The 13,809-nt window shown below is 50.7% G+C and overlaps 1 protein-coding gene across 1 annotated transcript; it reads left to right on the top strand.

Annotated features, from left to right (window-relative positions):
• The first annotated feature begins 4,187 nt into the window (after nucleotides 1–4,187).
• PAX4 (paired box 4) lies at nucleotides 4,188–12,736 on the top strand. The gene is given in 12 exon segments (XM_047837512.1): nucleotides 4,188–4,273; nucleotides 8,211–8,403; nucleotides 8,754–8,933; nucleotides 9,224–9,439; nucleotides 9,720–9,795; nucleotides 10,402–10,527; nucleotides 10,751–10,833; nucleotides 11,194–11,263; nucleotides 11,725–11,780; nucleotides 12,032–12,170; nucleotides 12,500–12,513; nucleotides 12,515–12,736. Coding segments are annotated over 12 exon segments (1,461 nt in total).
• The last annotated feature ends 1,073 nt before the right edge of the window (nucleotides 12,737–13,809 follow it).

The following is a 13,809-nucleotide window of genomic DNA, read 5'->3' as shown; positions in this document are numbered from 1 at the left end:
TGTTAGAAAATATTTGCCAAAGATACATCAGATAAAGGACCATTATCCAAAATATCCAAAGAACACTTAAAACTCAACAATAAGAGACAATCTGAGGAAAAAATGGGCCAAAGACCTTAGCAGACCCCCCCCTCACCAAAAAATATACACAAACGGCAAATAAGAATATGACAAGATAATGCACATCACAGGTCATCGGGGAAATGCAAATTAAAACAATAATGAGATACCACGACACAGAATTGCCAAACTCTGGACCACTGACAACACCAAACATTAGAAAAGACACAGAGCAACAAAAACTCGGTCATTGTTGGCGGGATGCAAAATGGTACAGCCACTTCGGAAGGCAGTTTGGCAGTTACTTACAAAACTACTCTTACTATATGGTCAGGCAATTGTGCTCCTTGTTATTTACCGAAAGGAGCTAAAAGTTTACGTCCACACAAAACCCTGCACATAGATGTTTGTAGCAGCTTCAGTCATAATTGCCAAATCTTGAAAGCAACCAAGATGTCCTTCAATAGGTGAATGGATAGAGAAACTGTGGTATATATAGACAGTGGCACATTATTCAGCACTAAAAAGAAATAAGCTATCAAGCGGTGAAAAGACATGGTGGAAACTTAAATGCATATTGCTAAGTTAAAGAAGCCAGTCTGAAAAGGCTATATACTGCATGGCTCCCTTACACGGCATTCTAGAAAAGGCAAAACTATAGTGATAGTAAAAAGATCAGTGGTTGCCAGGGGCTTGGGGGCAGGGAGGAGGGTCGAATAGGTGGAGCACTGAGGATTTCTCAGGGTGGTGAAACTACTCTGTACAATAACTGTACTTGTGGATACATAACAGTATGCATTTATCACATACTATAGGACTTTCTAGCACAAAGAGTGAACCTTAATGTATGCAAACTTTTAAAAAATGATGTAGAAGTCAGGGGCTCCTAAGACGAAATCCAGAATGTGACAAAATAATCTAACTGTATTGCAAATGTGTGGAACAGCTTCAGTGAAGGGAGTGGGGGAAAAGGTGCTGATTTAAGTATCTTTTGAAATGAGTGGAGTCTGTAAGATGAACAGGAAGTAAGCTGTACATCAATATTATGCAAGAGTTCACAGAAACTAGGAGGGGAGGATCCATGTAATAATGGATCAGAGCTGGAGACATCACATTTAGTTAAACGTGTGTAGTTTAATATAGATTCAAATGGTTACATATAGAACTATTTATAGACATGTCTATAGACACTGGTTAGTCCACACACATCTATTTCTCTGCTCTGTCACCTGAGAGAACCTCGAAACACTGACACCCCAATAGCAGCAAACGTTATCTAGTACCAGATCTTTATTTCTCATACCATTCTTCAACAAAAGGTGCCAGGATTCCTGGAGAAATGGCTGAGTCTAGCCCTGGGGCAGGAAATATACAAGATAAGCCTGGATCCTCTTCCAGCGCCAAAAAGTAAGGAAACATACACACAGGCTCGAGATAAAAACCAAACTCCACAATAATGGGGCTATGCCAAAGGGATACAGGGGTCAAACTGAAAGAGCTCCTAATGGCCAAAGTTGGAACAATTTGAGCAACAAAATAAAGTAGTACGCTGGATTATAATGCAAAGAATAAAATAATTATCCACAAATCCATATTGATATAAAGAAATTATTGAATAAATAAATGAGAGGGAAGAGAGAAATCTCCTGGGCAGCCGAAATCCCAAAGATTTATGTAGATACTCCACCCTTGAGCTGAAAACATAACTCCCCCCTCAAGTGTGAGGACTTTCTTCAGAAAAGCACTGTACGGAAAGGAGACACATGAGTAACTTCAGTGGAGACACCTGACAAACGCTACCTCAGCCAGATGATCAAGGTCAACATCAACAGAGATCCGTCATTTGACAGCATGTACCCTTTTTTAAAAAATTTTAAAAATTTATTTTTGAGAGGGGGGGAGAGACAGAGCACAAGCAGGGGAGGGGGAGGAGGGGGGAGGAGGGGGAGGGGGGAGGGGCAGAGAGAGGAAGACACAGAATCTGAAGCAGGCTCCGGGCTCTGAGCTGTCAGTACAGAGCCCGACGCAGGGCTTGAACCCACAAACTGCAAGATCATGACCTGAGCCAAAGTCGGAAGCTTAACCGACTGAGCCACCCGGGAGCCCCTTACAACATGTACCCTACCATAATGTGATGAGAATGGCACTTACCTTTTTTGGTCTTCCCCAAAACTCATAAGCCCAGTGTAACCATTAGGAAAACAGGGACTCCTGAGTAGTCCAGTTCAGCTCAGGTCATGATCCCAGAGTCCTGGGGTGGAGCCCGCAACAGGCTCTGTGCTGAACAAAGAGGCTGCTTGGGAATTTCAAGTGTGCGCACGCTCTCTCTCTCTCTCTCTCCCTCTGCCCTTCTGCCTCTCTCCCCCTCTCCCCAACTTGCACACACCCATGTGCACACCCTCTCTCTCTCTCAAAACAAAACAAAACAAAAAAAGAAATCAGACAAATCCCAATGGAAGGAAGTTCTACAAAATTTTCAAAGTTGCCAAAAACAAGAAAAGAAACAGAAATTGTCACAGCCAAGAGAAGCCCAAGGATACATGGCAGGTAAATGTAAAGTGGGGTCCTGGATGGCTCCCGGAAAGGGGAAAACCTGAAGAAATCTGAATACAGAATAGGTTTTAGCTAATAATAACATATCAGTGTTTGTTTATTAATTACCACAAATATACAATATTAATGTAAGTTATTAATAATCAGGGAACCTGGGTGTGAGGTATATGAGGACTCTCTGTATTATCTTTGAAAGCTCTCTGTAAATCTAGGACTGCTCTAAAAACATAAAGGTTATCAAGTGTACTTAAAACCCTGGACTGCTATTCTGCCTTCCCAGATCACCTACCCCTTGCAACCTGGGGTGGGGGGGGGGGGAAGCTTTGGGGAGCATGGAGCTGCCCGTCTCCTGGGAACAGACTGGATTTCAGGTTACTGGGTGGGCGTGAAGGCCCAGCCCGAGCGCAGCTCCTTCCCCGGGGCTGGTGCCCTTCCCCACCGGCAGGGCTGGTGCGCATGCGGACCCGAGCACGCACTCCACGGGCTGCGCGCAGAGCATTGTCTGACCGCCCCGGTCAGCTGGAGTCTGAGGTGCGCGCAGTGCTGGTCCCGGTGGCTCTGGGCTGGGCTCTTCCTCGCCTGCCCTTCACGTCCCCGTGGGTTTCCTTGCCTGGCCTCCCTGGGCACTTGGTTCTAACGTTTGAACTCTCCGGCTCTCTCCAGGGGAGTGCAGATTCCCCACCCTACCCAGCGAAGCCCAGTCCTGAGAGAAACATGGGGAAGGGTTGAGCTCAGAAGCTAGGGGCTCATGGTAAAAAGGAGGTTGGGCAAGGGGGCATTTTCTGTGCCCCGGTTCAAAGCCACAGTCGGGAGGACGGGCTCTTCACTGCCTCCCAGGCGCATTGGGAGGGAGGGAGCCAGATAGTCAGCGTTCTAGAAACTGAGCGAAAAAGAGCAGGGTCTGGGTGGGGAGAGCAGGATGACTACATCAAGTTTTGAGGGTGAAGAGGGGTTGCAAATTCAATGTCAAGCCTAGGAATATCCAGAGCACTTGAAGATTCCCCATGTTTTTGTAGCAAGGAAACTAGTGACCTTAAACCAGGAGGCAAGCGCTGCCAGAGAGGGATTTTGGAGAGGTGGCGGTTAACAGTGCGCTCTGGAAAGCTGAGGGTTGGTATGAGATGGTGCTTGCTGGAGAGAGGGAAGATGCGAGACAGAACCCCACAGCCTACTAACAGATGCCACAGAGAGGGGTGGAAACAGCCTGGAATTGGTATCACCTCCCCCCGTGAGTGCCAGAAACCCCCGGTGAGGCGTCAGACCAAAGCCGCCCGCCCGCCCCGGACTCCGCACTGGCTGCGCCCTGCCCTCTCCAGCTTTACGCACGAGCCTGTCTTGTCTTCTGGCCCCTCGAGGAGGGCAGGGGGACTTCCTGCCACCTCTCCTGAGGACAGATCTTTTCCCACAGCCACTGGGCTTTATACTCAGAGGTCCTGAGGGCAGAAGAAGCCAGCAGTTGGGGCTCTGCATCAGGGTGAGGGACAGGCTGGAATGGCCACGGGTGGCCTGGAGAGGGGCGCACAGCCTGGCTGGCGGGTGGCAAGACCTCTGAGTTAATGTATAATTTCGAGCAGATGGCGGGGGCTGGTAGCAGCCTGGGCCTAGCTAATGAGGGACAATTAGCCCCAAACCTGGTGGGGGAGGTTGAGAGAGTCAGACGGTGAGGGCAGATATTTGCTCCTCAAACAGTCTGGTGCGCTGGGCAGAGGGCTGAGTGGCTGAGCCTTTGGGCAGGCTAGGCCCCCCTGCCAGGGCCCTTCCTCTCTTTTCCCTCCCCTCATCATCTCTGGGTCGAAAGACTCTGTTTGTTCAGACCCAAGAGCGTGTTGTAAAGGTGGGGGGGGGGGGAGAGGGTAGTTTATGGGGGAAATCGCTGCCACCATCTGCCAGGGCTTGTCCCTTCTCCCCCTGATACCCCTATCTCCACCCTCATGCAGCTGTCTATGAGAATAGCGGGTCAGGACCTGGAGACTTGTGCCCCCAGATCAGGGGCAGATGTGGGGGGAAGGGATGAGGCAGAAAAGGAGGACTAAGGGCAGGACTTCCATGGGACCCTCTCTCACCCAGGCATGGCTGAATAGAGTGAGCAGCCGACCCAGCTGGCCAGAGATTGAATGGGCTCTGTGGGCACTAGAGTATGTGCTGTCCTACCCACGATGCAAAAGTCACGTGCTACAGTCTCCCCCCATGGCCAGGGGCTCTAGGCCAGCCTGAGGGTGCTGAAGGAGGCTGGAAGAGGAGGGGAGTACAAATGGGGGTAAGACAGAAAATCCATTTCTGTGACACATTTGGCCCTGTTTTGAGAACAAGTGTTCTCAATCCTAGGATCAAGCTGAATGTACAACAGCCCACCCCATTCCTCCCCAAAACCAGAGCACTGGCCAGCGAAATCCATTCTTCCACCCTCTGGGGCTACTCTTATTGCCCTACACCCTACTTACTTTCAGCCTGACTTCTGAGAGGGTTTCACAGAATCCAAGGTGTGGAATGGACCCAAAGGACTTCCCACGTTGATTCCTTCATGAAGGATCTGCCCAAAACTATGGTGGCCATGAAGCTTCCATTGCTAGGGCTGTGTTTCTTTCACCTGCAGCATCCCGCTCCAGAAGAACCACCTAGCCAACTACTGGTTTCCCCCACCCCAACAATGATCCAGATAACCTTTGGTGTCCTCTGTGGCAACAGGAGTGTCATTTATAACATAGAGTTTAATAGCACCAAATCCCTAGTAGAATGGAGCCTGGTGACATCTAGAGATGGAGAGAATAAAAACCAAGCTGCATTCCTCCTCATAAACACCCCACTTGCATCCTAACTACCCTTAGAGGCTCATTACCATCACCACTGTTGCCAGGGTTCTAGAGTCGAGGGTCCCCCTATTTCTAGGCAAAAATTCACCCTTGGTGTCACCTCAGTCAAGGAGCCAATTGGAGCATTGGTGAAGATGCTCTGTGGAGAGAGCTGGTGCTGTGTGACACGTGCTTTTCTACATGTACCATCGTTCTCTCAGAGAGTTAGAGGTCAACTTGGCCAGTATTTGGTATCAGTCTATATACCCATTTATCTTTGCTAGTAATACACACAAGACCCAGGAGTTGATCCCAGACCCCTGGCGTGTGCATTCTGGCTGGGAAGCTGTCTGTGGTTCTGGAAGTCACCCTCGGGCTTCTGTGAAGTCCAAGCCTTGAGGATATAGTCTGAAATTCCCCCATCTCCATATTCTCCATTCCCTTCAGGAGTACTGGCCCCTGAGTGGGTGCACTCTGGGTCCAGGGGGGCCTGCATGGAAGATGGCTCTGTCCCTGCTTTATGGTGGCAGGTAAACACAAGGTGGGCTCTGAGGACTTCCCATGGAAGGACAGAATGGGTCAGTGGCTGTGGTTTGCTCTGCCTCGGGGCCGGTGTCTGTCAGCCCCATGCACACCTCCCTCCTCCTCTCTCCTCTGCTCATGGCTTGTGACATCACTGGCTGCTCCCAGAAGGCCACCCTCTGTTCCTGAGCACGGGATCTCTGTAGCTCTGGACCCCCTGGCAGGACTGAAGCAGGAGCAGAGTGGAGGCTGTTATTAGGACCAGACCACCATCACCCCTGGAACCTGCAGGGGTCTCAGGAGCCCAGCACAGGAGACTGAGACCCTCCCACTGAAGCACCCACCTCATTGCCTCCACACAGGTAGCTCACCTACAGGCTCATTGTCTGCTCTGCCTCCCATGCTGTCTCCATGTCTTTGTGTGACCAAGCCAACTTCTCTCCCCTTCTGTCTTTGCAGCCTAGCGCCTTCCTGCCTCTCCAACTCCTACCCTGCTTTTCCAACTTGTGAGCACCAGTTCTTTTCCCAGACAAGTTATTATGGGTGCTGGGAAGGAGTGGGTGGCTGTTGGGAAAGGGGTTTCTGTTTGTGAATTTTACATTTGGAGATGATTTAAGTTTGGATATGGAACCTGAGTCCCCACTCCTCCTCTGAGCTCTGGTCACTTAGAGGGCACACAGTCATTTCAAAGGCTTGGCTGGTATCCTGAGCTCCCATATCCCACTGCCCCGACAGAGCCCTTTGCATTCTTGACTCTCCTCTCTCCATTGCTTAGCTGGCAATCGCACCTATGGGAAGCAGGGTTGGGGGCAGAGAAAGAGCCCTACGATGAGGAGTTGGAAATGTTGTCTTCTGGTGAGGGACTGGCTTCTAACTAACCCTCCTTGAGTTTTGTTCCCTGGGTGGTCCCTGATTTGTGGGAATGCCGATCAGTGCCTCGGCTTTATTTTTGGAAAGATCTCTGCCTTCTTTCCTGACTTTCTGGAAAGATGAGAGCTCAAAGGGGAATGTGTCTCTACCTGTCCGGAGAGGAGTGAGTAAAAGCCAATTCAGCCACCGAGTTGAAAAGCGGCTCCGGATGCCATAATCTGTGAGTTCCCTGTTTCCCCCCTGCGCTTCTCTCCTCTTCCCGGCTGCACTGTAATCTCTTGGCGGGCAAAACCCTTGTTCCTTTCTTTTCACTCCCTTCATCCTGAACAACCAGCAATGTGCTGATGGTTAATACTTTATTCAGCAAATAATTGCAGATTAGTTAACTGAGCCAAGATGGCATAGTTATTACAGGAAAGTTCTATGCACAAGCTATTTCCTGGGGTGACCTCTAGCCCTGCCAGGGTTCCAGGCATGAAAAGAGGTGGTTTCAACTCCTGTTACTTGCTGAGGAAAGCAAGAGAGACAAAGCGTCCATTGCTGCTCAGAGATTCTCCTGTGCTCACAATGTATTGTGTCACCATGCAGCTCTCTCCTATGCCTCGCTCTCTGCCTTCAACATGCTTTCCATAAGTGTTAGTTCAATGAGTGAGTGTCTGATCCCAAGGAATTGGTCTCTGAGAGTGAAGCTCCTTCTCTGTGAGATCTAGAACTCTCCAGAGTTAATAAGAACAACAACCCCAGCAGGTTAGAAGATGCCAGGAGATGTGTCTTCTGAGAGAAGCCAGGAATTCATGCTTGTTCGTCAATACTTCCAGTGGGTGGAACCAGAACCTCGATTCCCCAGGGTGGGGGGGGGGGGTAGGACGGAGCCCCTGTGTTTCCCCAGAGGTCCCTGGAGAGTACAAAAAGAGTCAGGAGCAAGACCTCCCAGGGGAAGTTTTCTGAGGAAAGCTTTCTGGTTGGTGGTTTGGAGAAACTAACCTTAATAGCTTCCTGATAGTGAAGGCAGAGTCTTGAACCTGGTCTCTAACCTCAGACCAAGGCAATTGGGATCTTTGGTCACTGGTTGCCCTCTTCTGGCTAGGCAGAATATTCTAAGGTTTGGGTTTTGACCCTATTGAGACTGAACTTAGGAGGCCAAAGTGCTGAGAAGGCTTTTGAGGGATCAGAGACAACAGGTGTCCATTTGCAAAAGGGAAAGGCATGAGCGTTTGGGAGCATAATCCTTTTCCACCTCCCTGAATTCTTATAATGAATGTGTGAGAAGTGAGAACCCTCTCACCCTCCAGGCCCTTATCAGGTCACCCAGAAAGATCCAGTCCTCTGCTGGCCCTGTGATGTATTAGTTCATCACAGAAGGGCATAAGTAAAGAGAATTTGGATTTTCTCAGCCAACCTTCTGGCAAATTTTAGAAACGTGGCCCTCTATCACAAAACACTACAACCCAAGACGGTTCTGAGCAAGAGATTTCACCCAAATAACCTCAATCATTGTAGACCGAGCTCCAAGACCAAAGAAGGAGCTCCCAGGAGGAACCCCTCTCCCCAGTCTTCCCAGTTCCTGCCCTTCTGTGAGAAGTGTCAGCCTGGAACATGCCACAGGATGGTAAGACACCTGGGAGAAGTGGGAAGAACAGGTTGGTGCAAGGAGGGAAGGTATATCTCAGGGCCCTGCTTTCATCCACATGGTTTCCATGCCCTTGGCCAGTGTTCTGGGGGAGTTTGGTTCAGTCACTCCCTCTCTGCTCCACCCTGCTTCCCTTAGATCAGTGGGGTCAGTGCAAATGGCCCCAAAGCAAAGACTCAACTATGAGCCACCTCCCAAAGAAAGTGAGAGCTGGGGGACCCTGGGAGCAGAAGGGGAGCAGTCCCCTGGGGACAGGACTTGCTGTGTGGTGGGAAACCAGACTTGAGGGACCTGAGTAACCCTCCCCAAGAGGGTCCTCCTTGCCACAGGTGGGCAGGGGAGAGGGGAGATGTGTGGATGCCTGCTTCTCATGTCCAGGGACCAGCAGTGTGAATCAGCTGGGGGGGCTTTTTGTGAACGGCCGGCCCCTGCCCCTGGACACCCGGCAGCAGATTGTTCGGCTGGCAGTCAGCGGGATGCGGCCCTGCGACATCTCACGGAGCCTTAAGGTAGTATGCTTTACCAGGTGATGGGGACAAGAAGCAGGAACAAAGCACCCTCTTAAGGCAAGTCTGAGGCTGTGGCAGACTCTGAAGGCTTTCAAGGCTTGGGCTACTTCCTAGAAGACCCTCTTGGGGCCTGGGATGGGGAGCTTCAGGCTCCCAAAGGTGAGGCTGAATTCTTAACTCTGCAGCCTGGTCCAGTAAGTCTCACTTTGCCTTGGAGCCTCCTGCTGCCCTAGGGACACTCACCCTCTGCCCATCATGCCTTATCTGTCCTTGCTTCTTATCTGACCCAGGTATCTAATGGCTGTGTGAGCAAGATCCTAGCGCGTTACTACCGCACAGGTGTCTTGGAGCCCAAGGGGATTGGGGGCAGCAAACCCCGACTGGCCACACCCCCTGTGGTGGCTCGAATTGCCCAGCTGAAGGGTGAGCGCCCTGCCCTCTTTGCCTGGGAGATCCAACGCCAGCTCTGTGCTGAAGGGCTTTGCACCCAGGACAAGACTCCCAGTGTAAGTGCCCTCCCCTCCCTGCACCAAGGCTGGTGAACAGGCCGTCTGGGAAGAAGATCCCTTCTTACTTGGCAATGAGGCCATTCCAGCCTGGCAGGGCAGGGTTGCTGGGCCCCCTTCTGTAAAGTGGGAGTGGCGAGATAGGAGAGAAGAAAGGAGGCTTCCCTGGGAAAGATGTGTGGGCCAGGACAGAGGAGAGAAAGGCTACTGGGGAAACATCCTCAGGATATAACCCTGGGTCTGTGCACCACCTCCCCTCTCAACACCCTGACACCCGCAGGTCTCTTCCATCAACCGAGTCCTGCGGGCACTACAGGAGGACCACCGACTGCCCTGGGCACAGCTCAGGTCACCAGGTGGGTCTTGGAGCTGCAAACGTAAGCATTTTACAGGGATGATCAGAGCAAACATAAGCATCTTACATTTGGCAAAGCCCTTTCTTGTTCTTTCTTGGATCACCCTCACTGACAACAAGACAATAAGGAGGGCCTGGCAAGGAGTATTGCTCTCTCCTGGCAGAAAAGAACTGAAGCTTAGAGAAGAGAAATGGCTTACCCAAGGTTACCAGCTAGTTGTTGGCAGGTCCTGTGACAGAACTCAGGTCCTCTGGCCCCTAGGTTCACAGGATCTGCCAAGGAAGAAGCAGGGCTGGACCTCCCACACCCTCCCTATGCCTCATGCACAGCCTCTCAGAGTGCTCTTCACATTCTGTGGAATCATGCAAACCTGGGCCAACCTTGCTGCTGTTTCCCCAAACACGAAGCATGCACTCAACCATGGCATTGGGAGTGCCTCCCACTAAGTGCCCCTTTAGTAACCTCCAAGACATTGTGAACGCCCTACGAGCATGGCTCTGCTCTTATATCCATGTTGTCCCTTATCCATAGCCCCAGGGCCTTGGGAACCCCATCTGATGAGAAGAAACATCACAAACCGCTACAAGCCACTGTCCCCCTTTACAGATGTTTTGACTCCAGTTCCTCACACTCCCCGCAGTGGCTGTGAGGTTCCTCGGGGTCCCCACCCAGGGACTGGCCACCGGAATCGGACCATCTTCTCCCCAGGCCAAGCTGAGGCTCTGGAGAAAGGTGCCAGGGCTGGGGCAGACAGCAGGTGAAAGGGTGCTTGGTGTGACACAGGCAACGGCCCTGTGGCCTGTGGGCAAAGGCTGAGAAGCGGAGGCTGTGGGTGGCCTTACCTTAAGGAGGAGGGTAGTTTAGGGTCATAGCAGGTGGGAATGGGGCCTGAGGGGGAGATCCATGCCTTGCTCCTCTCCCTGTGACCTTACTACTTGAGCCTCGATCTCTGCAGAGTTCCAGCGTGGGCAGTATCCTGATTCAGTGGCCCGTGGAAAGCTGGCCGCTGCCACCTCTCTGCCTGAGGACACGGTGAGGGTGAGTGAACTCTGCCACACAAGGTGCACAAAACGCAAGAACAAAGACTCTGTGCTGAGGTGGTTTTGGGTTCTGGTGAGGGGCAGATGGCGGGGAAAAGGTGGAAAGAGATTGGTTTGTAGGAAAAAGTCAGACACAAGACCCTCCTTGTTCTCCTTCTGCCGATTCCTCTCTTCTCTTCCCCACTCCAAGCCTTTGAAGTGAGGAGGGGGACAGAGAACAAAGGCCAGAGCAGGGAGGAGGGACATCAGGTCTGAGGAAGGGTCTGTGCTCTGGGTCCAGACCAGAAACATGTGATGAGAGCAGTAGGTGCCAGGTAGCGAAGGGCACAGCCAGCTACACCGTTCTACTCTCCTTCAGGTCTGGTTTTCCAACCGAAGAGCCAAATGGCGCCGACAAGAGAAGCTCAAGTGGGAAATGCAGATTCCAGGTAATTTTCCTGCACATCCATCCTTCCATCCACTCATCTACCCACCCATCCTTCCATGCATCCATGCGTGCATGGATCTATCCATGCATCCATCCACCCACCTATCCATCTATCCACCCACCCACCTGTCTGTCCCTCCACTATCCATCCATCCATCCATCCATCCATCCATCCACTAAACATTTACTTGGCATCTTCCATGTGTCAGATTCTGTGTTAGATGCTCAGCATTCAGAGTCTCTGCTCTTTAGGTCTGCACTGCCCCGTTTACCATCCCTGACATTTCATCCTTCTTCCCCAGTCTCCCAAGGGCCTGCCTTGGGGAGGAAGGCAGTTTAGGGTTATAGCATCCATCTCCTCCCATCCCTGCCAGAAGTTGCCATCTTTCTTAGAACCTCCCCGCTACTCCCCGCTCCCCAAACCTATTCCTCCTTCTGAGTGGATCTACTCTCACCTTGTAGGTGCTTCCCATGTACCAACTGTGCCCAATGCCTCCCCTGGGATCATCTCTGCACAGGTATCCAGGAAGAGAGGGGAGTTTGTGAACTGGGAAGACAAGGGCTCACTGCTTCTCCCAATTCCTGACTGCTCCTGGTTCCTACAACTCACATTTCAGAAAGCACCATGCTCACAGTCTACCATGTGAATGGTGCCCTCTAGAGTTGTGCAGGAGACAGTTGGAGGCATGGGGGCAGCCTTGGGGCCCCAGTTCTGCTAAATAGGAGGCATCACTGACAACTGAGGGTCTCCTCTTGCTTTTCGTGGCAGCCCCCTGGGAGTGTGTCTTCAGCAGTCCTGCCTGCCCTGGAATCCTTGGGTCCCTCCTGCTATCAGCTGTGCTGGGGGACAGCAGCAGACAGGTGTCTGAGTGACAACCCACCCCAAGCCTCTCTCAAGCCCTGCTGGGGTAAGAATCCACAGGCCAGGCCTCACTCCTGCAGGGTGTGGGGAAGGCTTACTCCTTGACCCGCAAGAGGGCATGGATCTCCAGTTGGGGTCACCAAGGGAACCTTGATACAGCTTTCTTCATTCCTTCCATGGCCTACAAGGTTGGATGCTAACACCCGCTGAGTCTATATTTCCACTGACAGATGTGGAAGGAAAAGGGGGTTGGATTGGGATGTGAGTGTATATATCCAGGGTAGAGAACGGATATCTGTCCCTCTCCCCACCAGTGACTTTGAGGGGTGGGGTGACAGCAACAAACCCAAACTCACCCTCTCTTTGTCTCTGCAGGCCACCTGCCTCCTGCAGCTGAGCTCCCTGGATTCAGTAGTGCTTTGCCATCCTTACCCTTCCTTCCACTGCCTCCGTGGCCAGTGTTGGTGCCCCTGCGGCCTTGCTCTGGTCCAGCTCCCCACCCCTGCAAGGCCTGGAATGAGGGAGGAGGGCCAGAGTGGAAAGGAGATGGGGTGGGGAGGATCTAATATCATCCTGCCCAAGCAGATTACTGGTTCCTCTTCTTTCCTGTGACTCTTTCTCCTCATCTGTGGACCCGGTCTGGTCCTGTCTCACTGCCCCTTCTATGCGGCACCTGTTTGGAGGGTCTGGGAAAGCCGTGCCCACTCACGCTGGCCTTAAATGGCCTCTAGTTGGCAGGAATAAAAGCATTTTTTTAATTAGCAGTACTTCCTGTTTGTGTTTTTCCCATGAACATTCATACTCCCACCCCTACTTTTAACAATGAGATAATTTGCTCTATATCTATCTATCTATCTAGCTAGCTGTCTTTTATCTTCCTATCTTCCAATCTATCTATCTGTATGATCTCTTTATGTATGTAACTATGTATGTATCTAGCTGCCATCTATTTAATTTATCTATATGTTTATGGAACTATCTACCCAATCTGTCTAATCTATATATTCATCTACCTGGGTGTATATCTACATATGTATGTAGATATGTATCTGTATTAGTGTGGACACTCAGGCACTCATATTGTGCCCACACACACACTGATAGTACATCATGGCATGTCACTTTTAAGTCCCAACAGGTATCTCCAAAAATAAGGGACTTTTACATAACTACAATATACAGTAATTCCTTAATCTAAGGAAATAGACATTACTTCCTTAATTGCATGTGTATTTTTTGCAAAGCAGCAGAGTGGAAATGCCATCTTTCATACTCTGTCCCTTTATACACACCCCTGGGGCATGTTTGCTTGCAACTTCTTGGCAGTAAGTTTCACATCTTCTCAGTTTTGTCTCTCTGCAAAAAAAAAAAAAAAAAAAATCTGGCTCCCCCTGGGAAGCCTTGGTATGTAGAGAAAGAGGGGGAATATGGGGAGAATGGGGTGAAGAATGGGATATTTTGAAGAATAATATCCAAATTCTTTCCCTTTTGAAGAGCAGGGGCATGGACTGATAATGGCTGATGGCACAAAGCGGGATAAAAGGAGTGGGGGCACGTTTGTTTTCTCTCATCTGGGAGTGCTACTCATCCAGAAGCTATCTTCATCAAACACTCTAGAGCTGTGCTCTGCAATAAGTAGCCACCAACCACATGTGGCTATTGTAATGTGACTAAAATTAAGTAAA

The sequence above is a fragment of the Prionailurus viverrinus genome, chromosome A2 (assembly GCF_022837055.1).
Source record: "Prionailurus viverrinus isolate Anna chromosome A2, UM_Priviv_1.0, whole genome shotgun sequence".
NCBI classification, from domain to species: Eukaryota; Metazoa; Chordata; class Mammalia; order Carnivora; family Felidae; genus Prionailurus; species Prionailurus viverrinus.
This window is presented reverse-complemented; position numbering and strand designations above follow the sequence as displayed.